The sequence below is a fragment of the Aphelocoma coerulescens genome, chromosome 1A (assembly GCF_041296385.1).
Source record: "Aphelocoma coerulescens isolate FSJ_1873_10779 chromosome 1A, UR_Acoe_1.0, whole genome shotgun sequence".
Lineage (NCBI taxonomy): Eukaryota > Metazoa > Chordata > Aves > Passeriformes > Corvidae > Aphelocoma > Aphelocoma coerulescens.
Window position 1 is genome coordinate 15890261 of NC_091014.1, and position 27230 is coordinate 15917490.

The following is a 27230-nucleotide window of genomic DNA, read 5'->3' on the forward strand; positions in this document are numbered from 1 at the left end:
GTGAAATAATGCTGATTCCCACTTAAGGTGACAGCATCCAAGGCCAGTATTGTATGGTCCTTGCAGAAATACAGCTGTTGATAAAGTGCTGTCTGTGGGAGCCTGTGGAGTGTTTGTCAGGTTACTGCTCAGCCACTCCAGTATAAGTCATTTAAATCACATTAAGCTGCCAGGGAGTTGATGTGACCTTCACATCCTTACTAGTGCAGAGCCTTTCAGCTCTACCTGTTATTCCTTTGAGCCATCAGTCTAGCAACACGAGGTAAATGTTTGTTGGCTCTTTGGTACCTGCTCTGCCCCTCTAGGTATGGTGGATTGTGGACAGGAACAAGCTCTCTCTCAATATTAATTGCCACCACAAAGCACTTTAAAATAATAATTAGGTGTAAGAGTTACAAATACTATTTTAATCCTGACTCATTCTTTTGCTAGAGCTTTACATTTTGAGGAGTTGTCTTAATGTGTCCTTCACTGTCAAGACAAACTAAGGAAGCTCTTGCCTTTCACATCTGCTTTTTTTTATTTGGGCATGTGATTATCTAATTGCTGTTTATTTTAAGAGCAGAGTGACTTGCCCAGAAAGGATGTGTATTATTACCTTTCACTTGCATTGGAATTGCCTTTGTCAATTTACTTTGCTGAGGAATGGGGCAATAAAGAGTCTTTCTCCTACAGCAACAGCTCATTGTTGTAACCCTGCTGCTCCAGCCTTTGCTTTTACACTCTCCTTTGAAGCCACAGCCTGCTGCTTCTGTCACTCCCTCTGCTCTGTCACAAAGAAGGGATAGGAGCCTCTGTAACTGACTTGACAATTGTTTTACATTGCAGGAGCCTTCCTCCTCTACACAGGGTTTGCTGCCTTGGGACTGGTTTTCATCTACGGCTGCCTTCCTGAGACTAAAGGGAAAAAACTGGAGGAAATTGAGTCTTTGTTTGAAAACAGGCTATGTACATGTGGTATGTCGGATTCTGATGAAGGGAGGTATATTGAGTATATTCGGGTGAAGGGAAGTAATTACCATCTTTCTGACAATGATGCTTCTGATGTGGAATAATTTTCAGCTGCTGATGTATTTAATCATTTAAAAGCCTTCTGGGGGAAAAGCAGCTCTCTGATGACCTCACTGCCCTGCTTCTGGTCTGGTTCTCCTTTCTACTGTGTATTTAGAAATGCCTTCATGTTCAAAAATGCTCCATTTGGGAGGAAATTCAATATGCTAGTGTTTTCTTGATAACTAAAAGCAATGGCTTCCAAAAGAGATTGAATTCCACAGTTATGTGACTTTACCAAGTGTGTGTGACACTGTTGCATCCCCAGGTGTTTAGTAGGGTGCACTGTACCAGATGAATACAGAAGGCTATCCTAGATGGTCAGGGGCTGTCCTTATCTCCAATACTGACAAAAGCTAAAATAATTGAGTGGCTGATGAGAAAGCAGCTGACAGCTGTCAGATCCCCATCCCATAGGAGCCAAGGAAGAAGCTCTGCTGTGCAGTACAATGAAGGACGAATGCATAAGCTGCTGTAACAGTAACCAATTAAAAGGTTTATCTGGTTGGGAAAATACAAATACTAGCTGTATCCATGAGAAGGACATTTCCCAAATTTACCCAAAGAGAATTTCCATTATTTATTTGAGATAACAAGTAAAGAGCCATACTTACCTGGATGGGGGTTCACTAGGGTGGTGTGTATCTGTGCTACACCGGGTTATCCACCCACTGCTGCTCCTGAGTACACACTGCAGTTGGGAGTTTATGTTTGTGAGGGAAACTGGAAAAATTAATTACTGACAGCAGGAAAACAGAGCTCAGTACGTGGCCACACATACCAATGTACTGGTACATATTGCTAGGTACAACATAGAGGCTTCAGTTAGAAAAAAATTCAATTTGTTTTCCTTTTTAGCATTTGAAAATATTGGTTTGTTCCTAGTTTTGAACACAAAAACACTGTTAGCTAAAAGACAGAGAAGGAGGGGAGAGGGTTTAGTGCTGCTAAATGCACAGTGGTCATCCCTCCTGCACCTTTTGCTTGTGAGTAATTATTGCCTTCAGTTTATCTTCATATGTGCAGAGTAAACGACTCCCAGCACATTTTTCTTCAAAATTTCCTTAGTCGACTGGTGTCTTGCTGGATCTAAAGAGAAATACTAGCAGTGGGCAGAAGCCTGCATCTCATGTTAATTGCCTTACCGAAGCATTGCAAACTTGTCAAGAAAATGTCAGGCACAAACCTAAATTGGCTACCTTTAGCATGGTAATGAAAATATGAATGGTATTTTATTTGCCTGCCATGATTACTTGCCTTGGCAAATTGAATTTTATGCAGCGACATAAAAATATTATGTTATTTTTTTCCTTGTCTTGTCCTCACTGCTTTCAGTCATCAAAGATATGAGTTTGAAAGCATCAACAATTCAAATTCTTATCTTTGAAACATTTGCCTTTGTGGAAAAATTCCTCTGCCTGTGGGCTGATGCCCATTTATTTGGTAAAAATACATTTATTTTTCATTGTGTAAAGATTAAAGAAGTCATTAGGTTCATTAGCTTTTAGAGATTTGGTTTGTGGGTTTTTCTTGGGTTAAAAAATATTTTTAATGTAGGATTGTTATCAAAACCAAGCCTGGACATTTGTTACTAGGTTATTTTTATTGGATAACATGGAGTTTTGTTGTAAAGAAGTCTGACATTATGTTATCTAATCTTCTGTGGGGGGAGTTCTTATTGTCCAAGTACTGACCTTCAGGGATCGGGTGTGTTTTGTTTTGTTTTCTTTTTTTCTTTTTTGTTAATCAGAGAAATATTTTTGGAAAGAAAACATTTTAAAGAATCCTTCTGTGATGTGACTGGGGCTAAAAGGGAAAAACATAGTGGACAGAGGGAATTTCAAATTAATCTTTGCAAAGAGCAGCTCGACCTTGAACGTCTCCTGTGTGGTGACAGGGCTGGATTCTCATGCCTTCCATCTTGCCTCCCTTTAAAGTGCACAGTATTTTTATGCTTGAAAGCACCAGCTACAGAAAATGCTGAGATCTCCAGATCTATCTATTGAAAATGCTCAGGTCCTCAGGCCTCTCTACAAATGCCCCCGCTGGGGATGTCTCCGTTAGGCTGTCACCTCACTGAAGTCTTCACTGAAGGTGCAGTACCTGAAATGAGAAAAAGAGATGCTTGACACAGACAAGAACAAAATCATTTTAAGGAGAAATTAATTTTTTTCTGAAACCAGAAAGTATGTGTTTGAAGACCTGTGTGGGGAGCACTTTTGTTACCTAATGCAGTGTGTGAACAGGTGTGTAACAGCCAGCCTGTGCTTACGCAGTTGATAGGTTTAAGTGGGTATTTACTGGCTTCTGGGAATGGGGAGTTAGGGTTCTGATCACCCCAAAAGCACAAGCCCACACTCACCTTCACACCTGTGAACGTTCCCTTGCTTGATGTGTTTTGCTGGAGCAGGAGCAAGGTGGGACCCCGGTGCCGGTCCCGTGTCAGCGCTGACCTCGCGCTTGTGCCCACAGGGAGAGGAACCGCTGCAGGTGTTGGGCATAAGTGAAGGGAAGTCGCTGGAAAGGTCACTGCCACGGGGTCAGCAGCCTCTTCTGTTTTGCAGGCAGTGCTGGGGCTTTTTAGCAGCAGAAGACCGTCTCTCTCTGCCAGCCTTGTTTCACGGACATTCTCAAAGGGGTGCTCGGCGTGTACAGCGCTGGGCTCGTTTCCTCACACAGGTTCAGTCTTACTGAAAACAGCTTTCGGAAGGTTTGTATCCCCTGTCCTTTCTCACAAGACATAGCAATTGAAACATGCATTTTATTCTTCACTGCTACTGGCCAGGAGGCTACAAAATACAGCCTCCTGGCTATATATTGGCTTCTTAATTGTCCCTCTCTGTTCTGTGCCCACAGAGAGCTGGGTTTAAGTCTTCCTTTTAGGGTTACTTCACACCAAGACAGCATTCCGTACCTTAGAAACACAGAACATAATACCAAGCATCATGTGTATTAAAAATGAAATAAGATACTTCAAGTTAATCTTATGCTGTTAGGACTTTATTTTTAGAATCTGTGAACATTTAGAGTTTATGAAGAAAATTAGAAAAATGTTTCTATTTTGCAAATATTTTTTATATTTATGTGTATTTTAAGTTTTAAGAGATTTTTGCTAAAGGTAGACTTAGTAACATTCCAGATAGAAGAATAAGAATACAGTGTAGCTGAATAATTTCTTACTACAAGACTTTAAATTATGAAGTAGCATAAATAATATGTCTAAGCACAATTTTCTTTTATTGAAAGCTTTCTGCAGAAGATGTGAAATTGTTTCTTCACAAGGACTGCATACATAATTCAGGTATTCTGTGCATCAGGAGTGCTAGAATAATACTGCTGGTAGAGTTAGGCGTATTGATTATGTACAACAATTTGAGATATTTTAATTCTGAATTATCTATTGACTCTACATGTTGTAAGCTAACACCAAGTATAAAAGAAACAAGTCCTGATGCATTTTTAATATTTTTAAATTTAATTCATGTTAATTTGCATATAGTAGTTAGTTCACCACACCGAAATTCAAAATGTGTTGGGGGAGGAGATAACTTGCCACTTTTTTCTTCCCCTTGTCACTTTGTTGATCAAAATAATCCTTTAACAAGAGAACCAAACCTGTTTTGAAAATAGATACAGAGTCAAAGCAAGGCCCAGGAGTTGTTTGGAGGGCTGGAGTTGCATTGCTGTGCGGGCACCTTGGATCGGTCACTCTCGTAGACGTCGTTTCCTTGGGAGGTGCAGTGACAATGCTGGCAGAAATTGTGGGGCAAGAAAGGGTAAATCACAAAGGACCATTGTCCCAACACTAACTTATTTTTGCATGGGTTGATAATGCAGCATTTCACTCATGTAGGAGTTAGGGTTGGGAGGGTAGAAGAAGGAAATGATGTGTCAAAAGCACCACAAATTCATGTTTCAGTAAAGATGGGTGTTGTAGCCAACAGTAGTCTCTGACTTGTCTCCCTTGTGGGGTGAGGATGATGGGGCAAGGGACTGTGCTTGGTCCTGTGGATAGGAATGGTGGGACTGTCAGGAGAAGAAGCACTCTAGTCCTCCTCTCCCATGCCTGTGTGGAGGTGAGGATGTGGCAGTGGAATTGGCAAAGCTAGTAAGTTTTCCCCTGGTGAAATCTCTTTTGCCATTTGTAGTCACTTGGGCTGAGCACTGGGGAGAAGTTCTGACCTTCAGGTGCTGCTACAGGCCCTGAGCAAGGGTCTTGCCTTAGGCCATGGGAGTACTGGGTGCAGTCCCACAGGCATTCAGTGGGCAAGGAAAAGACAGACCCTGTACTTCTCAGCTTTTTGCCCAGCTTTCAACTTCGCAATGTCAGTGCTCTTGAAATTTTACTTGCATAAGGGGCTTCCTTGGCTGAACATCACTACTGCAGAAGAGGCAGAATCTTTGCAGCAGAGAGTGATCTCGGGGTAGAAATCATGGCAGAAGAGACCGTTCTGCAAAGCACTTCAAAGAGTAAGATATGTGTGCACGTTTTTCTGAGAGAGTCAAGTTAACCAAACCCATTCCTCTGCATTGGGAAGAAAATCAAGCTCTGCGTACCAGGCCAGAAGCAGATAATGCCACAATATGTGCTTTATGGCAAAATGTGTTTTTATTGCGGGTAACATTTACAGCTTACATGTAGCTGCTGCCTATAAAGTGACTCAATTGTTCTCTGGATTTTAACAAGTCATATTTTTGTGCAAAAATCTTAGTGGTTTTCTATCAATCTTCATCACCTTGTGTACAGTACAGTTAAGCATAATCCACAAGTGGTCTAGATTGTGGCAGTGTTAAAAATGTCAGCACAGTAAAATTCTAGGTGAACATTGTTAAAGAAATATTGTTGTTTGTGATACTGGGGGTTAAAATTCCTCAAAGGCAACTATATATAGATTTTAAAAGTCTGAAAAAAAAATGGCAGTTCTTATCTATTTTGTGTATGTTTTCATATAGAGAAGGAGTTTTTTATGTGCCAATAACCATCACTGTAGTGTTTTGTAAATGGGTGTTAATAGTGTTGCAGAATTCTGTATATGAGAATATACTTTAGCCACAATGACCTGTTAGTGTGAACAGCGGCATGTTTTTAATCTTACTCACACCTCTCATCAGAGGTGCTCACTCGTTGGCTTCAGTAGAACTCACTCATGCCAGGGGAAGTTTGACAAGAGTCAGGCCTCAAGAATAAGACTTCATCTAAATCCCTGCTTTTTCACATTGTCCCTAGACAGTATGTTACATGTGAATGATCTGGCACATGTAATTTTAAAGCTTCACCTCCAGTTCAGTTACACTCCTTGATTTTGTTGAGAAACATTTTGTCAAAATTTGCTTTGGCCTTTCATCACATTTATATAAATAAGGAGCATACTGATGAATTATGAATATTGTCCACCTATTTCTAAAGGAACCATCTGTTTCTGAAGTGTTAAAATGAAGGCAAATTTCTCTTGCTGCCTTAAACATTACACAGACTTTGTAGAGGACTGAATGTATGATCATCATCGTGACTTCTGCAGGAGAAACGTCATGGATCCTCAGCAGGTGTGAAACGAGATGGTTTCATGGTGCTGGGATGCTGTGTTCACTGCGGGCCCTGCCTAGTGCACGCCTGCCTTCTGTTTGATTTCAAGTGTTCCAAGGGTCCCCATGAAACTGATAGGATTATTCATGTGCTTGATATTCTCCATGTGCTCAGTGTCCTGCTGGTCCGGGACATCGCTGGGAAGTGGCACGAGTCATGTCTCTGCTTTCCATTGTGAATCTCACTCCTCTACAAAATGGTTAACTGGATCTTTGTGTGACAAATGCCATGTAGAATATTTGAGACATCATTGGGGACCAAATTGATAGTAATAGTTCCATGCTGAATAGTAATGTGCACATGGTGCCATCAGGCACACTATAATCCCTGGGCACGGGCTGTGGTATTCAGTACAAAACAGGTTTTGGCAAAACAATTTGCTGGGTTGTCCAAGTCATTTCTTAGCCATGTCAAACATGTGCCATTTTAATTTCCAACCGGTCAAGCCTATAATGTATGAAAGTGTTGTACATTTTCTGAAACTTAAGTGATGTAAAATTATTTAATTGACTTCTGATTGCTTTAATGAAGTTTGGTCTTTACATAAAAATAAATATCTTCAAAGAATTGTCAGTGCCAGAAGTGTAAATGAACAAAATAAAAAGTGAGATACTTAATTACAGAATTTTTCTCAAGGTTTCATTTGTTTGGGTATTTGGGTCCCCTTTTAGGGTGGCAGCTTCACATTGCTCAGCAAAATGAGCTCAGATAGGCCATGGGCTTGCCTGAAATAAGGGAAGGGTGAGAATAACTTTGAATATGATCTTAATAGGACATGTTTTGAATCAGAGAATGGTTCTGTGACACCAGGTAAGTATTCCTTCCTTTCTGGAGGATTTGAAGAGCTGAATGCAGCATGCAGAGCTGCCAACTGTCCTGATGTCCTGCCATGGGTTTGCAATGTCCTCTGTGCAAACAGACCCGTTTCCTTACAGCAAACACTGTCAGACTTGATTATGGACTGGGAAAAGAGCAGGAGGTGCTGTTTTCTAATGGGGAAGTGTCCTAACTCTGTGTGTTTTATTAAGAAAATTGCTGGAATCAGTTTGATGGCTAACAAAGAGCAGCATGACTGTGACTGTGCTGTGCTGGGGCTGCCCTGGCTGCGCTCCCCAGGGCGACACAGGGATCACACCCACGAGATGGGAAATGGTTCTGTTACCTCCACCTACCACAGGTACCTCAATCGAATCCTGGCAAGATCCAGAGTTGGCTCTGGCAGAGCTGTAGCCTTTTGGTCCAGGATGCAGAGAGATTACAGCCAGTGGGGAGATGCTGGCAGTGGGAGACTGCTTGGCAGTCCTGTATCTGTGACAGTGCTTATCTCCAGGAGGGGAGCAAGGCAGCTTATCGTTGTGCACTGACAGCTTCTGTTTCTGGGTTTCTGGCTGATAGTGCTTATAAAGGTGGTGAGTGGCTGCACTTCATATTACTTGTCACCAAAACTACATGGCATCTTTGTGGGATAATGAAAACCTGGGGGCTCTGCTGTTAAACACTCTTATTGTTTTGCCTTCTGCCATTTCTCTCTGCTCCAGCTACTATCACAAAGCAACTACTGATGGATTGATTTTTGCCAAATGCATTCTCACTTCTGTAGAACTGAACTGCAGGCAGTAACAGCAGTTGCTCCAAATCTTTGTGAGCATTTTCAGGATCAGACCCTCCTGGTATGAGGGCTGGGTGATGCTCCATCCAAACTAAAGTCACCCATACAGTGCTGTGTTGCCTTTGCTTTGTGCAAGGCATAAAGTGCTTCTTTCAAGGCTCCTACAGTTTGTGGGAAGTAAGTGGGGAACTTAAAGACAAGCCTTCTCTCATCTCAGCAGCTGCCTGCTGAGTTGCTCTGGGCTGGTTGAAGAGCCCTGCTGCTGATCATCCCCTGAGCTGGTTTCCCTCCAGTCACCCCTCAGCCATGCAGAGCTCCCTGCACAAACATGCTCGGGTGCCTCAGCTGCTGCAGTTTCACTTCCACTTGACCCAAAATGAATGGCATCTCAACTCTTCTCCTAATGGACAGACTAACACATTCAGCCCATCAAGCAACCAGCTGAACTCTGTGGGAACCAGTCACACACTTGCCATAAGCAGTTCTACAGCCTCATCCTGGGGCTGTTTGTTAGCTGGTCTCCAGGGCAGGTTTTCACCCGCTTGTTGAACATGTGTGACCTACCCAGTACCTGCATGTGTGTGTGTTTGAGAAGCTCTGTATAGACCTGAAGTTTGGAAAGTTTTTGCCTTTCAAGAGTTAACCAGAGAACTACCAGGAATATTTTCTGCATCTTGATTTTGACAGAAAAATCTGGAGGGCTGTGGATGGTTAATTTGTTTGGATACTTTTATAGGAGATTTTGGGGTCTGGGTTTCAGGAGGATACAAGGATCCATCTGTTTTTCTGATGTGTGAAACCTTTGCCTTCACTAGCACAGTGTGATTTTGGGTGCTGTGATATCCCATGAAAGCTCAGATAGAATCCTTAATGCCAAACAGAAAAGCAGGGGGTCATACATGGAGCAGTAAGATATATATTGTATGAAGGAAGAGAGAGGAGCACACATCCAAAATGACCTACCTACTGTCTTGTAACACATTAACACCAGCACCACATGGGGGGGGGCTTAGGTGCCTTTTATTGCAGGTAGAAAAGGGGGCAGGGAAATGAAAGGCTTCCAAATGAGCCCTGTTGTGTGGATCATTCTTCAGAAGATCAGAATAAGCAGATCCTTGCAAAGATGCAGGAGTTATGCACAGTGTAAGGAGTGCAGAAGCTGCAGCACACTGGTGCCAAGGGAGCACATCCCTTGAGGGGACTCAGGTGTGAGAAGGGAAACCAAAGGCCCCCCACTTTCACAAAAGCAGTGAATCATGTGTCCATTCCCCTTGGAAAGAGCGTTTCTTAAATATCATTAAAGGTGGAGAAAGGGGGCTGGAGAGGTGGGGAAGGCCCATGCCTGAAGGAACAGTGAGAGCTTGGGGGCCTATCAGGGAGGTGGTTTGCAATACATGAGCAATTTGAGGGCAGAGGGGGCTGGATTAGCTAAATTTCATAATCAAGGTGCTATGTGGAACTGAGACTGGATCAGGTTGCCAAGGCAACATGAGCAGAAAGAACACAAAGCAAATCCTGAGCAGAGGCTGGAGGAAGGAAGTAGGGCATAAGGTATGGAGGATGGTTAGTGAAGTGTGAGTGTGGGGATGTGGTGTCTCAGCCACACCAATGCGTGATGGCAGGGGATGGTGTCAAGCTGTCCTGGGTAGAGAGAGGCAAAGTCAGAAGATGGCACTGGGTTGAGGCTGCAGCAACTGAAGGTCTAAATCTCTCTAAAAAATAGGGGTTTTTTTCCAGGACTCAGATTCATTGTCTTAGTCTTCAATTTTTAATTTTTTTAAAATTTTGCACTTCTGTAAAAAAGGAACAGGGTGAGCAAAGCCCTGCTCTGTTGGCACTTCCTGCCCTTCTCCTTAACATGTGGCATTTTCAGCCTTCCCAGCCCCGCAAGCTTTTCCTTCTTCTCAAAACCATTTCCACAGTGGAGGCTGCTGAGACCCCATGTTCCCATCCAGCTGTCACCAAATCCCATGTACAGATTTTCCGCCTGAAGCCTTCGCTCAGGGTCACTCAGCATAGCTGTAGTTTCAAAGGGGAGGCTGTTGGCAGTCACGTAAGGAGCTGTCCTGCAAGTGCCAGATGACTTTTCCATCCCTAAAGTGGCACTTGTGGCCTGCAGCAGGTGGCCAGGTCCCCACTGAGAAGTGGTGCCTTGGAATAAGCATTGCCATGAAATTGGTAGTTGTTTTAATATATTCATGGTGAGATGGCATCAAAACTGTCTGACTGCTCCCAATGAGCTCCTTCATTGTCCAGGATGTCTGACAATGTGCCCTGTTACTGGATTGTCACAAGATGTGACTGCAGCCAGGATCAGATTGATGTGGCTTCTCCCATGCTCTCCCTGGTGTTTGAGGTACCCATAACCTGCAGGTTGGCTGAGGGAGCTCAGTGAGAGGCAGCTGCCCCATGCAGCTTTGGAACTAAGCTGGGGCTGGTGTGCCCACTGCTCTCCTCTCATGGGCAGCTAAAAATGATGGGAAAAAAGTCAAGAGCAAACAAAGTTTTTGTAAGCTGGGTGAAGGCTGACTGCCACCCCCAGCCTAGTACCAGATGAGATAGCTTTTGTATTCTCTCCATATGTCAAGTTTCCTTGTGGTCGGTGGGATTCACAGGGAGATGCTGAGGGCATTGGGACCCCTGCGGTCCCTGGTGGGAGAGTGATGAGTGCCCGTAGTTAGTGCAGCCCGAGGCTGCAGGGCTGCTGGAGGAGGCTCTGTGGCTGTGCTCTCAGGGATGAGCTGCTGTTGGGGTGAAATGCTGCTGCTCTTCATTACTGCACAGAAATGTGTGTGAGGAGAGGCAAGAGAGGCAGGAGTTGTTCTCCAAGGAGGTGGAGCAGGGCAGGGCAGCAGCAGCACCCAGCCTCCCTCCGCATACACCTACAGCTCCTCTTCCTCCAGCCCCAGGCTCCTGCCTTGCTCCCAGCACAGGGAGGAAATGGCTCAGGCAGTGGCTGCCTCCATCTGCAGCAGCTGCTGTGAGCAGGCACAGCTTCCCTGGAGTCTCCTACCTGGCAGGGCTTATTCCCTCAGCCCCAGTCCGGGTGTCTGGTGATAGCAGCTGGCCATGGCCCAAAGTACCCTGCTCCAGCTGGCCCTGCTATGAGTGGGGCTTGCACTGGGCAAGCTGGGGATCCCTGCCAGCTTCAGCTGGTCTGGGGTTCTCAAAAAATTAATTTTTCTGCAGGGAGTGCAGGTTCTCTGGAGAGCTAAGCTCCTTACAGACCTCCTGTTTCCCAATAATGACTTCAGCCCAGGAAATGAAATAAATCTTCTGCAGTAAGACGTATTGGTTTGTCCTATGATCAACCACAGCTCTGGGTCCTTGAGCCAGTCCAGCACCCATGTGCTGAGTGTGACACACGGGCAGTAAATCACAGCCCTCTCTCTGCAAACGTGCACAAATGGTTGATTTGGACATGTTTTCTCTCAGTTCTATTAAATAGTTCAACAGGCCTCTTTCAGCCTCCTGCCTTACCTTGACTCACTCTCCACCCCTCTGTCTTTGGGCCCAAGATTCCCCACACCTCACTCCAGAGCTGGTGTATCAGCACCCTCTGCAGCCGCCTGCTGTGTGAGAGCTCTCTGTGAGCTGGTCCCATTGGCTTGCACATCCAGAGGGCCGTGGCACCCGGAGCAAGCACAGTCTGGGTGTGGAGTCACTGCAGTGTGGCTGGAGAGGGGGCAAATGTTCAGTGTTCAGCTCAGAGTCGGGAGACCTGGCTGCAGTTCCTCATCACCAGCCCTGGAGAAGCAAGCTCTGATTTGGGTGACTGGGATTGTCACCTCTAAGCCGACAGAGGCTGTCAGGGAGAAGAGGCTGAAGAAGTACTGCAGAAAGGTCATTGACTTTCATGGGGACAGATTAGGCACTGAATGCAGAGAGTTAAATATTTTTTCCAGGAAAACTCATCCTTCCTCAATCTGCTATCTGCTAAAACCCTTAAAAAGCCAATTCGCAGTTTCTAGCAGAGAAATAATTACTTGTATGAAGACTAAAGCCTCTCATTTCCTATAATGATAATCCTTCATGAAAATGAAATAAGAATTTCTACGAAGTTTGTGGAGACTCTTGGCAGAACATCCAGCAACAAACTGTCCATTAATGAACAAATTTCTTTTGGTGCTTGCCCAGAAAACCTTACCTTGCAGGTTACTCTAATTAGAGCTGATTTTAGAGGGAAAAAAATTTACAAGCTGCATATTAAAACTGATTCTGACTGAAGCTTAAAGTAGAATTTTCAGTAAGAGTCTTTCCATCTGTATTGAGAAACATTTGACTGCCACCAATAAACAAATGCTCCTGTTTTTTGGTACCCTTCTGTCCTTTTCCCTTCCAAAACTCTACTTATAATTGATGCTTACCAAACCCAGTCAAAAACAAGTATATTTCCATGGCCTCCCTGGAGGCTCAGCATGCTGCCAGGAAGAATGACATGGATGAAAAAGAAGTGCCTCTGCCTGAGCTGTTGCCTCAGAGAAAGCTGGTGGTGCCTGAATGCATATCGTGAGATGACAATCATAGCTGTAGGCTGCAAATATTGATGGATTAATAGCATCAGCTGCTGAATTATCAGCTGAAGAAAGCACAGTTTGAGTCTACTACTTCCTGTTAAATCAAACTCAGCTCTTCCCAGAAGTCACAAAAAAATCTGGGGAAAGAAAGCACCTGAGCAGAGGGGCAGACTGGTGCTGAGCTAAGGAGAAAGTGTAAGTCTTTTAATGCAATAATAGTAATGTAAATACTTCAAATAATTCTTTAGTGGCTAAAAAGAGCACACTGCCCTATTTGTCATCATTGCCAGCACACAAACCACTACAAAGATAATTTTCTTTCTTCTGATTGCTTTGCAATTACAGGTAAAAATGGGAAGGTGATTTGATTTTATATACTCTCATCCAAAGGCTTTGAAACATGATTATCTATGGTGATTGACATATCCCAAGTGGTGAATCATTACATTAGAGACATGTATGCAGCTCTTACCTACAGCCAGTCAAAGGGTGAGTTTCTGGCACTGAGCAGTGGAATTTCAGTCCTTACTGGGAAATGGTATGATCCAGGCTGGAACCTGGCTGGAACTGGACAGATTGTGAGAGCTTCTATATCAGTGGCTGAAGTGAAAATAAGCAACACCCACTGAGAGGCTTTAAACGATGATAAATATGAGTGATAACTCAATAAAGAGCGTTTGAAATGCCACATACTGCATGTGCACATATGAAATGCACATATGCTGCAACTGTCTCTCTTTTCCCAGTTACAACCTGCATTTTTTGTCCCATAGGTTCATAGGCACAGACTGGGAATGTGTCTGCTCAGAGGCCAGCTCTGCAGATCTGGAGTATCTGCCTGAACTTGGGTAGCTCACCTCAGTGTAAAACTAACCACAGTTTAAAAGTCCCAGCAACAATGCCACCATCAGAGAAATGAGGAGCAGAACTTCCACTGCAAGTTAATGTCAGTTCATCTCTATTTGGGTCCTCAGCACCTCTCTAACCCAGACACCGAAGAACTTTCTGGCCACGAGGCAGTTTTACATCTGCTGGGGTAATAAAACCCCTTCAAGTGTAAAGCATATAGTGCTGGAACTTCTAGCCATGATGTGCCACTCTCTGGCCCCTGGCACAGTGTATTGCAGGAGGCTGGCAGGCCAAGGGCCTTGGAGACACATCAGGCATGAGGGAGGCTGGGAAGCTGGACACGCAGCACTGGAAGGACTGGCAGGTACGTACCAGGTGTGAGGGGCTGTTGGGAAAGCAGAGATGTCCTCATTGAAGCCAGCATGGGCCGCTGCTGGTGTGGCACAATCTGAACTGACTTCGTCACACTGAGTGAACAGCTGGGCTTTAGAAACCACTGGTAACAGCTGAGCTTTCAGAAAATCATAGCTGTTATTCAAATAAATTATATCTCCTGTGAAGAAGATGAATATTGCACTAAAAAAAATTACTAGGGAGTTTGCTTTGACAATGAATGGAGGCAACCTAAAAAAGAAAATCTGCTTATGTCAAGCCTTAGGAAGTGTGCAGTGAATTGGCTAAGTGATAGTTATACAGTTCAGAAATCTGGCTGTGCAAACCACTTCCTGTGTATGCAATTTATACATATAAAAGACAATGCTATTTTCTTCCAAGTACAGAAAAGTCCACTGAAATTTCTGAGGTGCTATTTTTAAAAATAGCACAGCCATAAACCTCCAAACTGTTGAGCAATATAGACCTTCTTTTAAAAATGGCTCTTCACTTCAAAAATAAAACCCAGCAGCAAACGCAGCCACTAGTTTGATGATGAGAACAGAGACAAAGAATGGTGACGAGTCTCATCCAGGCTGGGTCACACACACCTTCTACAAAACATAGAAAAACCCCTGACCTGGTGGGAATAAGGGCAGTGAATCTTTTAACATCAGACTCCAAGGGGAAAGTACAACACACTAACCTTATAAAGGCAAATCTCCTGCTCTGTTAAAGGAAGTCTCCAGCATAGCTTTTGCCCAAGCCGAGTTTGTGAAGAAGAGGAACCCATGCAGCCAGCTGGCTAATGCCAGCACAGACAGACACACAGGCTTTTATATGTATATATGTACACACACACATAGTTAAAATAGAGAGATACCTATCTAGAAGTGGAGGTGTATGGATCTGTAAGTAGATGTTAGAAACAGTGAGTCTCCCTGCCACCTTTACCAGGAACTTTTTACAAGGCAAGAATATAACCTAGAAACAATATAATCAGAAACTTTTATTTGTTGTGATTTGTAGCTCCATACAAATACTGAAATGAAGAAAAAAAGTAATTCAGATTTTCAATTTACAGACAGAATACAGAAACACATGAAAGATTTGTTAGTATTAACAGCCAGAAAATGAATGAATGGATCTGCTGTGGAAGGAAAATAGAGTATTTAAAAAAATTAATAAATTAGTTCTTTTAAAATTACATTCTATTCTATGTGTGCAGATCTACATTTTCTGTTGCTTCCTATTTTTGTGTTTAGTACGAACACACGGCAAAGGCAAGTTTGTCTGTTGAAATGGGAAAGAATCAGACAATGGCTCTAAACTCAGAGCTACACTAAATATGTTTTGAAGTAGAACAACATCTTTCCACTATCTTAAAAGAAACATAGTCAATCAATTCCAAACTACAGATATATGGATATATGGTGAGGAAGCCAATGTAATTCCTAATGTTTGTATCGACTACACTATTGTAAAATCCTTTGATAACAGTTGGATATCTATGGAAACCTATACTTTGAGACAGCAGTAGGCAGGCAGAAATCCATAGTTAAAGCAAACAAACAGTAAAAATATCTTCTGTCTAGCCAGGCTAGAAAAACCAAAATATGTCAACTGAATGGAGCACACTGAGAACAGGACAAAACTTTCATGTTCGTTATATGCCATTATAGTTGATCACTTCTTATCTCTCTCCTTCATTTTATCAATGTAGTTCAGCACCTCTAGAGTCCTCCTGCCAGCCAAACTCAGGTACTCGACCTCAGAAGAGAAGGCGTCTGTCCCGGCCGCGCTGCCGGTGCCCGCGGGCTGCGGCACCTCCTGCACTGGCCGTGCGCGCTCTCCTGCGGTGCCGGCGGTGCTGGGAGGAGGGACCCCGCCTGGGCTGCGGGCAGCGGGGAGGGACCCTCCGCAGGTGCATGGCCTCAAGGTGCTGCACTGCGTGGCCACATCCACCTTCTCCACTTCTGTCACAGAGCGCTCGGTCTGCGACCAAACATCGCACCTGGTGCTGCGAGTGACATGCTCCCTCTTAAGGGCGCGGTGTAATGAGCCCTGAGACAGGGCTGTGTGGCTTTTATTTTCCTCCTCTGTGGCACAAAAATTAGAGTCTTTCTCCTGACAATTGTTTGCTTCTTCTCTAGCCAAAGTACTGCTGGGCTGTGTAGCCACAGTTTGGGTGTGAGAGCTCTTGGGGGCCTCTCTGCGTGCTGAGGCTGAGAATAGGTTGGCATCATGTGTCTTCAAGGACTGCTCATTCAGATATTCCTTCTTTTTGGCTGTGTCTTCTTCTTCAGACTGTTTGAACAGAATTGTGCCGTTGTAACTGTTCAAATAGTTCAATAACTAAGGACTAAAGTAATGACTTACTAATAGCTAAGTTAGTGAAATAAACAGAAAGGCCAGAGCTGTCTGCTTTTGGTTGGATGTAGGTTTTTTTTCATTCCTTCTCCAAGGATGTACTTCTGGCTTTTGGTGAAGAGAAGGTGGCTGAGGTAGACCTGCATTCTCACATGCAATTTATACTCTTCCACCATGGTATTTTTGTGTTTGAGAACGACTGAAAACACAGTGTGTCAAATCATACTGCTCTACAGGCGTGTAATGTAAGGCAGCTATACATACAGGAAGAGCACAGAAGTTTGTTTAGCATCTTCCCACAGTCATGCTACTATAATTCCACAAGGCCAGGATCAAGAGAACATGTCTATCAAACTACTTAGGAAAATTTACAGCTATTAATTTCTTGTCCTCATCACACATGAAGTTACATCATACAAAACGAAACAAGATTCCAGCTACATCCACCCTTAGGTGCACTCAGGAATAGAGATATGATTCAAATCAAGCCCTGCCAACCCACAAGGGTTTACTCACTGTGTCAGGACTAGAGCTCAAATAGCTCTCAGTCTGCCTTGGAGAGTGAGACTGACTGCTGAGTGGTGACTCCACATCTTGAAAAGTTAGATGAAAAAGAAAGAAAGGTTACTTACCAAAAACTCCCCAGAGATCCAACTCTCAAGTACAGCATGTAGAATTAAACATTACTATTTCTGATGCAGTTTTAAGATACTGTTTAAAGAACAAAATGTTAGCAAGGTCAATCTAGTTCTTAGCAATAGCCAGTTCTCTTCTCAGATCAACACATCTTAACAGAGATCAGCAGCAGAACTGTGCTACCCAAAAGGAAGAGGGACTCTGCAGAGCACAGGCTGTGTGAGAACACAGCAGACTCTCCATGTGCACACTGGCTGCCATACAAGTTACGTGTTTTTCTCTTGGAGGCTCCTGAGAGATCTTCTGCTCTGCAATGCAGCCAGCACAGTTGACTCTACAGCTATTGAGGGAGCAGGAAGGATGTAGGACTGCCTAGCTTACTGCCCTCCCTCCGCCCACATCTGGAGTGACAGCATATAGTCTAGTGGAAGAGACTATCTCTTCAAGGAAAAGCAAACACAGGTAATTCTTAGTTACCTGGTAATACTAGTTGTCTTTTTACAGTGCTGTGTGAATGAGAAATACAACCCCTCATCAAAGGTAATATCCTAAGAAGATCATTCTCCCTGGCTTTAAAAGTAAATGTTTCAGCTTTACATGTAGAGAAAAAAAATTTTAAGTGATAATGTATAAATTGTACTAACCCATCTCCATCTCATGAAGATATGAACTCACTCCAAACTTACACCCTTCCTCTTGTGCTTTTGTGAACTGTTAAAAATAATAAGATATTCATAGTGAGCGTTCAGCTGGATCAGCATCTCAGGTTAAGAGAGGAACACTCAGTTTCTGTGTTACATAAAGGAGTCACTGCACTGTACCACAAATTATTTTAAGAGGTATTTTTACGCCTGAGCAGTACCATATGTGGCTTCTACAGGCAAGGCATCTGAAACACTTTTTATATGTATACTGGCACGAAGCTCCTTTATAATACTGAAGCATCCTGCATACAATGTCTAGGCATTGCCTGCAGAACCTGATCCTAAGTGTTGATGGGTAACTTACACAATGTCTTTCAGGCATCAGCTAAGGTGAATCACACCATGTGAACTGTGGACCTAAAAGGGCTGTCTATCTGAACCATGTCACTACAAGCAGTTCTGTCTGAATTCCTTATATAAACCATGATGGAAAAGAAGCTTCCATGGCAGTGAATTCAGTGAAGATATACTCAGTTTCTAACTGTGGACAATCGTTCTCCACCTCAAATGAATTGTGCAGAGAGTGGGTTTGACAAAAAATACATATTTTTAAAAAGTTACCTCTTCAAATACAAAGAGATGGTTCTCACTCCAGGCTGTTTCTTTCACAGACTTGTCATCACTGAGAAATGCAAACACAAAATCCTATGGTAAGTGATTTTTCCCCTGTATTTTTATTTTCTTTCTGAGTTAAAATCCTTACTGGTGACTTTTCAATTTTTATTTTGTCTTCAGTGACCATTAAATGCTTTCTACTACTGAGATCCTTGGACTTATCTCTGAACCTGAGATTTAACACCAAGAATATGTTTTTCATAAACTTCATTGCAGTTGAAATGCAAAATGGAATTGAAGCAATGACAGAAAATAGTGCTGTTTTGTAAAATGGAAGGTGCTATGTATCAGTCTTTGAAAAACAAGTCTTTAGTAAAACACTAGGCATTCACATAGCCCAGGGAAGACACTTACTTGCTCTGTAGCAGTGGAATGAGAAAAGTCTTTTAGAGGACAAGCCAGATCAACACCTTAACTTCAGGAACACCAAACTGTCCCATGAAGAAGTATTTCAATATGCACTTATTATGGGCAGACACAGAGGCATAATGGGCTTACATGTGTGTAAGGTTATTCACATTACACACTACTGTTTTCACTGAGAAAACTAGAGTCCTCAGTAATACTGTTTAGAATTTTGCCTTCCTGTCTTCTTAGCAGGATTTCTCCAATTCAGCAAGGTCTCTGCAGTTATCACTGGTTAAGAGATTGGTAATTTCCATCACACTCACCTTTTTTTTCTTGAATAATTCTGCACATTCTCCTTTAAGCTATTGTGCTGATCATGGTGATAAGCAAATGTCTCTAAAATAAAAAAAGCAAATGTTGAATTTAAAATGCAATAGAATAAATGCAATTTGAATAGAAAGGTTTCTGTCAAGTTTTTAAAATAATTTAAATAATTGGATTTAAAATTAAGTGACTGCATTTCGAAAAGTCATGATGTTTTCAGTTGGGGCAGATACATCTCTGGTTCTAAGAACGTATGTGTTTAAAAGGAGAATAAAACCCAGAATATATGTCCTTAAAATACTGACACGCACCAATTTTTTCAAGGTTTGCTTTCTTTCCTTTCTTTTCACGGGGTGTGAAGTAGCGCTGTCCCTCATGACAGTTCTGCACGTGGGTTTTATGAAGTCCACTGGTTTCCTTGTAGCTTGCACTTGAGGCATTGTTGCTTTTAAGGAAAACCTGTTCTGGAGCTGTGAAAATGCCTTCAAGGTGTCTGTCTACAGACTTTTCTTTTGCACTGATTGCAGGATAAACTTTTCTAGTGTCATGAGAATAATTTCTGTTGGTCATTTGATTTCTAACATCAGGAACAGTGAAAAAAATGTCAGTATTGCATTGGTTAGAAAAAGGATTAAAATGCTTTGTGGAAGGATTATTATGGATTGGTTGACTCTCATCTTCAAATAGTGCCAGAAAGGAACAACCACTTCCATCTTGGGGACCTTTCAGTTCTGCAGTTTCTTTCACAACATCAAATATTGGTTCTTTTATTCCTTCACAGTTTTCTGATTCATTACTGGCCATTATCACTGGATTTTTCCTGGCAGAATTCATATGGTCTAGCCTGGGGGTTGGCAGTGAGGTGTAACAGGGGTAGAAAAGAAAAAAACATTTTGCTTAATACACAAATAAGTAAAATACTGACTGTTAGCACAACATTTTATGATAACTTGATGATAAAAATCTCAAAAACTTCACTGCTCATTACACTTGATTTTGTCCTAAATGTACAGTATTTCAACTGAAAAAGTATGTATTTTATTATGTTTTATATCTACTTTATGGTAAGATTGATTTAAAAGGAGTTCTGTTTCTTAATGTCTCCAAATATACAAAGCCATGGAGCATATCCTCCTGGAAAGGAAACCGTGATTTATAAAATCAGCCACAGTATGTCACTGCTGCTCCACCAACTGACCAAAGGCAGCCACTTCGGGGAGAAAAAAAAAAAAGGGGGGGAAATAAATAAAGAGGAAGACAGTTTGTTCCATTCATAAAAGTAGTTTGTTCAAGACTATATTTCTTTTCCATTCTGAAAGCCCATAAAAAGTGACTTTCATTTGTACTTGAAATCAGTAACCCTGGTTCAGCACAGAATTTTTCTGTTCCAGTGTCAGGAGGCCAGTCAGATATTTCGTTATGCCCCTACTTCCCTACCCCCCTTCTGAGAGTAGTAGCTTTGAAGTTTTTATTGTATGAGCATCATGGGTATGAAAGCTATCATGCTTTCACTTACTTGGCTCCTAATCTCACATTTTCACTGTTTTTTTTCCAGGCTAGATCTGCTGACTGACCTTTCAGAAACTGAGCAAAAAGTTGAGATTCTTCTGAAGAACAGAGACCTGGCAAAAAGGCCATTCAAAAAATGCCCTTTCTTTAAAATGCTCTGAGTAAGGCTATCAATAGAACTTGAAAACTGAAATATAGTACAGAAAACTCTTACTGGAGAAAACATCTGTGGTGTTGTGATCAGCAAATACTTGGAACTGGATAAAGGTTCTATGGAACTTAAATGAGAAACTAGTTTTCTCTGCTTACAGAAACCTCTCCAGAACAGTTTTAGAAGGCTAAAAACACTAGAGTATGTTCCTGAAGATACTTGGATAGATCTACACGAGGAAGGTAAAAACCATTTTGTGAAGCAATTCTGTCTCTCTCTCAACTCCAGCTGAATATTTTGTAATGCAAAGTAAAAGTTAAGAATAGATGAGGGAATATGACATGTAAAATTTTTAACTAATATTTAATGACCTTGAGGTGCCACAACTCTCAGAATTATGCACATTGATTACATCATCAGTATGTTACATTAAACAATTGTATAAATTTACACTACTTTTCACAGTGAAAGAAACTCCCTTCACGAAATAACTGTGACCTCTTGAAGTATAAGAATTTATGGCTACAGTGGATGAAAACAAAACAAGCACAGTACAAAGAAATGGATTGGAAGAGCAGTTGGAAAGATGTTGTTAGTGAGACATGGATGGGTAGAAGATGAGAGGACGTGCCACAAGCAGATGAGTGCAGGCCTAATGGCTAGTGGAGAAATGAGAGATGTAGGCGAGATAAGATTATGTAGGGCTTCAATGTAAAGATATTAATTGGGAATTCACCCAGATATACAGCAAGGTAAATGCTATGCTTATTTTAGGTTTTGCTGGAGAAAGCCAGGAGAAGCTACAAGAAGAGTGGAAGTTAAGGTGGCTGATGTGTTTCAGTATTTGGCCAGTGAGTTTATGGGTCACTTGACTCCCCAAGCAAACAGGCTGTAGGGACTTCAGGAACAGCTAAATGCTATATGGCCTTTTTATATCTCCATCCAGCCTAAGCTAGAGATGGACAGGAACTTCAAACCAGATGGCAGGCCTACGGAATAGAAGGAGTAAAGTAAGATTAGCTATGAAAGACCTCTAGATTCAAGGGAGACCCTCTGGAAAGAAAATGAAAATGTTTAGTACAGATGAGTCTGGCCCATCTGTGATTTGAAATATTTTTAATCAGCACATACAAAAAGAAATGTATTCTTGATTTCTATCCATTCTTTTAAAAACGAAGTGTATATTGTCATAGATATATTATTGAATCAATTACGGGGAATAAAGAAAGCTATAGTAGGATCACATATGAAAGAGAAGGAAAGAAAATGCTTTGTTCATGGAATCCCAAGTATAAATAATGTAGGTGCAGATTTGCTACTGCATCACGATCATCAGAAAAGCACTTGCAACAGTGCCCAGAACTAATAACACCTGGGGCAGTTTCCCCTCCTCATAGCCTCTTAGTAAATCTGTGCTATCATTCAAGGTGAATTCAGAAACACTGTCATGTTGGTGACATTGCAAAAAATAGATAACTTTTCCAAGTGCCTACCCAAAATTCAGATTTTGCTCTTTTCAGCAAATTTAAATAGCTTTGTATGTTTAGTATTTCCATTTGATTCCAATTCCTATTTGAAAAACACCAAAAGTCAGCGAAAAAACCAAGTAGCAATAAGCTTTTGCTTATTTTAGTATTTTTCTTTATCAAACTTGACTGCTATTTCCCTCATTAATGTAAAATCAGTGCCTACCTATGAAATGGCTTGAACAGTTCCTGAGGCACTGTATCAGACTTCCTGTAAATACACTGGCTTGGAGGTTTTGTATTCCAAGGGTCTTGATCAAAGCTGTTTCCTGGCTGAGAAAACAGTAGAATCTGTCAAACTGTGAATATACATAATTGTTATAGCCTTTAAAACTTTCAAGTTGGGCTTGCAAACAATATACATATTTTCCCACTATTTTTATTTCTCTTTACAGTAGAAGCCCAAACCTCCTTACAGCCCAACTGTTGCCAAGTAAGCTTTAGCCAACAGACAACTACTCTGAGCATGACAGTAACAGACACTTTTTTCTCATCCTATTGTCCATTCATCTGGATCATCAGCTGCCCATTTGGCTCCTAGGATCCCATGGGAAACCTTGTCAAAAGCCTTCCTAAAGTCAAGGTAAATAATGCCTGATCTTCTTTCTAATTCCCAGAGCTACTAATTTCATCACAGAAAGCAATTGGGTCCACCAGGCAGAGTATGACATTGGAAAATATGATAGCTGTTTGCAAACACCTTCTTATTCCTCCTGTACCTTGGAATTGCCTCTGGGAGCTTAGCTCCTTAATCCTTCCAGGGACAGAGGTAAGATGATGCTTCCCCAGATCATGCTTACATTTTTGCAGATGGACATAACATTTGCATATCTCTTCTCGCTGGGAAGCTTCTCTGATCACTACAGCCTTACAAAGATGATAAATACCTGCCCTGCAGCGACATCATCCAACAACCTGAATATAATTGGATGGACTCTGTCCAGTCTCATATATTTCTGTATGTCCAGGTTACAGTGGATTCTCTACCTTGTTCCTTCCCTACTGTTTTGTACAACTCTCCCCCAACTCCTGACTGCATTTTAAGATGAGCCAGAGAGCAGAACTTGTCTGAAAAACTTGAAGCAAAGTAGTTTTTGAGTACCTCAGGCTTTTCCACGCCCTTTGTCACTAGGTCTCAACTCTCTTTAGTAGTGGACAGCTTTTTCCTTGGTTTCCTTTCTTTGATGACACACCTTTGATGACAAGAAGTCCTCCTTGCTGTTCTTCTCACCCATTGTGATTTTCAGCTCCGACCACCCTAATGCCAGCCCTCCAAGCTAGGGGGATGCTCTGATCTTCTTCCTGGTTTGCCCATCCCTCCTTACACACTTCCTCTTTGCATTTGAACTCAGTCATGAGTTCCCTGATTCAGCCAAACTCGTCTCCAGAATCTAATAATTCTCTTGCACATAGAGGTGGACTGTCCTTGTGTTTAGAAAACATCATTCTTGGACTTCTTTGTTCTTCAGGTCAGCTTTCTGTGGGGTTCTGGCCTACTCATTCCCTGAACAACCCATCATCTCCCCTTCTGAAACTCCTGGAGCATTTATTGCTCACTTACCTCAAGTGAAACACATATAATTTGTTTTATTACTTCCAATAATATATTTGCTAAATATATTTGCTAAAAATAAAGCATATTATATTTGCTATCACTTTTCTAAGGATGGTTCTTTTAAGAGTCACAAAGTCAACAAAAAGAAAAAATAGTAACATGCATCAGAACAAATAACTTTCAGTTGTTTCTTAAATGTAAAGAGTTAAACAGAAGAGCGCTGAGAACACTGTAAGAACTGTGTTACTGAGACATTAAAAGATAAAAAATTAGGTCATGGAATCACCTGGGATCATGTAACACCCAGTTATTCTAACTGTATGTTTAAGAAAGCTGCATTTGTAACTAATATATTTCAGCTTTCTTTAACCAACTTTACAAACTAGAAACAAAAGAAAGCCAGCAGTGTGTGACTAATTCTCTTTCTGCAGATATCAGCAATACTGAGAGCTCAGTGAACAAACACTCAAGCTGAGCTTATTTCAGAACAGTAAAAGAAATATATTTGTATATACAGAATATTCATTGCCACCAGCCTACAAGAAATGTTGATCATTCATAATTGTCTTCACCATTACACTAATTTTACACACCAAATAAATGCAAGTTAATTTAAAATAATTCTGTGGAAGTAAAATATTAACCAAACCTGGTTTTGCAGCTTCTTTTCATAGGTCTGTTCCCAAATGTTGCCCATTAGTTTTGTGTTGAAATTTTCTTCTGAAAGCTGTGTATGGTTAGAGAACTGAAAACCAGAGGAGGACAACGGACAAGCACTAAAAACTCTTGCCATGTTGTCTTCATTTTCCATACTAGAATCAACATAGCCTAGTTCTGTTACTTGTGACAGCTAGACAAAACATAACAAAGAGATATTTTATTTATCTAAAACTGTTTTGGTTTAAGCATAAAGTTCAAAGTAATCAAGCCTTTCTATATCTTTTACATCTCTACACATAAAACACAAAGAAGAGAAAATTTTCATATATTCTGATGTGACTTTTTCATGAAAAACTTAAGGCAATAAGGAAAATATTAATGTATCAATATAGTCTTAAAGAAGAAGACTTTATGTGTTTCAGTATCCATGAAATTTGGTCACTCTTCAAAAAATCACTTAAAAATACAGTAGTTACTGCACATTTTTAGTCTTATATCGTAAGAACAATAAACTTACATTATGCTGATATTTTGCTTTTTCTGAGAGATGCTGTCTTCTGCTGGCCAATACTTGCTTTTGTAACCTTGTAAATGAATAAAATGAATTTTAAAAGCCTATTAAATACATGATACAAGATCCAAAAGATTAAAATATTCTGAGTATTAATTTCAAAATAATTTTAGAATATTTTTCCACACATCTTAAAGCAGCCTGATTCTTAAGCAGTTTTGAGCAGCCTGTCTGTGAGCTGGTCACTTTAGGGTGTCTGAAGCTGGATGGAAAAATAGTATAACTGGGTAATGCTGTTTGAATAACTTGCTCCTTGAGATAAACTTCGTGCATGTACCTGACATGAGTACAGACACATTACCTTTAAAATCTCTCAGCTTCATGTGCAGTTTTGTATTCAGAATTTATTAAGTACTCTCTCACAGTAAAAGTATCACTGGAATGACAGGAGTGGCTGTGAAACTTCCCTGTTTACAATGGTATGTTTAAGTTTTCTTAATACCCCAAATGTTAAGACTATCATGAAATGCCTCTTCCAGAACCTCACCATTGTGTAACTATTGCCTATTTTATACAAGTACCTGCTCTGGAGATCATCTAAGTTTGATTTATGTTGTGTATGTTGGGGTGACCTGGGAAGCTCTAAGTTATGTCTCCTAATAGGTTTTTTTTCATCTTCAGTGATATCAATGTGGACTGGCTTCCTCATGTTCTCTGCAATGAAAGTATTTGGTATGTCAGTGCTGGGCTTGGAGAAAGTTTTGAGGTTCCTGAACTTTCATTAGAGTACAAAAGCTGTTGTCCTAGATTTCTTAATCCATTTAAAGCCATATTTATTGCTTTCTTTGCTACTAACAATACAAAAACTCTATTCTAAATGGCATGATAGTATAAAATTATTTAGTCAGCCACTGTGTGTGTACAGGCTCTGTTACCTTCCTCAGTCACCTGCTACTCTTCTGAGCATAGGACAAAAAATATTCCATAATCTGGTTTATGAATATGTCACAGATGATAACAGTCATAGAATCATAGAATCATTTAGGTTGAAGAAGACTGTTTAGATCATTGAATCCAACCATTAACCCAGCACTGCCAAGTCTACCACTAAACCATATCCCTAAGCACCACATCTACATTTAAAGAGCTAGGACTCAAGTTTTAGTGATGTTTCTAAAGAAGTTTAATAATAGATTTTAAGAGAAATAATGAGTAGAACTGACAAGACTATTCCAAAAGCCCCCAAAGTTCTGAAAAAGTTAGTGGATGAGAAATAGACCTATTCTACAGCAAAGAGAAAAAGAAATGGATATAGGGTTAAAATAATGACTAGAATGAGGAAGGTAGTGCGTGTGTGTAGTGGTTTAGAAATGGTATTCTCCAGTTTAGTGTTCCCACTGAAACACTCCAAACCATGTGCCACTCGCTTCCTCTCCCTCTTTTCCATCTCCCTCTCCCTGTCCTTCTCTCTCTCCCCCCCTCATTCTGCAGCAGGATGGAGAGGAGAATTAGAGGCAAAAAAGGTAAAGATCATGGGTCGAGATAAGCACAATTAACTGGAAACAGCAATGAAATAAGAAACGACATTAATAACAGAGTGATGATTCACAGGCAGGTGCTCACCACAGGGAGCACAACCTTCCCCAGGCACCCTCTTCCCACTACCCCACCAGATGGGACTCCTTCCCCTGTGCATGATGTGAGGAGGTGCAGAACAACCTCAGGGTCCTGGCCATGCCTCTCCTGGCTACTGCAAACATTAACGTGGCCTGGCACCAGGACACTGCACAAGGCTTTAAAGGTGAAGTAGGCAGGAGCCAAGGTTATTTGATTCTTCTTACGCCCTGACTTTTTATTCAGTCATAATTCTTGTATTTATGTACAATTTTTTTATTTTAAAATAAAACAACACTTACTTGAGGGTTAAGTTGTAAATGGAAGAAAAAGAACTAAAATAACAGCAATAATAGTTAAGAATAACTAATTATGAGAAGTCAGAATACCCAAAACTCACCAGTGTTGTCTTTTTTGGTTGATATCTGATTAACCACATACAGATTAAGAAGATCCAAACTGACTGCTGAACTTTTAGGAGATGATACTTCCAGAAGCCTCATCTTTGACTTAAGTTTCTTTCTTTCAAAGTATTCCTTAATTTTTTAAAGGAGAGAATAAATTTTTGACAGAAGCTTCAACAACACATTACCAGTATAGCTAATCCTTTTGAAATTAGCAAGCAAGACTTAGTGAACTATTCCTAATAAAAGCACATGGTTAAGCATCTCTGAATTCTCACGCCCTGTTTGCTGTTAATTTATTTTTATTACCTTGAAAAAGAAA

At 41.3% G+C, this 27230-nt stretch overlaps 2 protein-coding genes across 3 annotated transcripts in view; one reads left to right on the forward strand and one right to left on the reverse strand.

Moving 5' to 3' along the window:
* The window catches only part of SLC2A13 (solute carrier family 2 member 13), a 153658-nt gene extending 147549 nt beyond the window's left edge, over positions 1–6109 (forward strand). The window contains exons 10-11 of one of the 2 annotated variants that reach the window (XM_068995095.1): positions 829–957; positions 3615–6109. In XM_068995095.1, coding sequence (XP_068851196.1) covers positions 829–957; positions 3615–3634 — 149 coding nt within the window. In that variant the 3' untranslated portion in view covers positions 3635–6109. Of the gene's footprint in view, positions 1–828 lie in introns of both variants that reach the window. The other variant, XM_068995088.1, reaches the window with a different exon arrangement.
* A 9431-nt stretch (positions 6110–15540) lies between these two features.
* On the reverse strand, positions 15541–27007 carry REDIC1 (regulator of DNA class I crossover intermediates 1). Its single transcript, XM_069003862.1, has 11 exons — positions 26905–27007; positions 25472–25604; positions 24897–24963; positions 24369–24569; positions 22331–22437; positions 19290–19822; positions 18978–19050; positions 18253–18313; positions 17632–17698; positions 16868–16944; positions 15541–16288 (listed from the first exon to the last, which is right to left on the reverse strand). Exons 1-11 carry the CDS (start codon positions 27005–27007, stop codon positions 15668–15670), a joined length of 2043 nt encoding a protein of 680 aa, XP_068859963.1. The 3' UTR covers positions 15541–15667.
* Between the last annotated feature and the right edge of the window lie 223 nt (positions 27008–27230).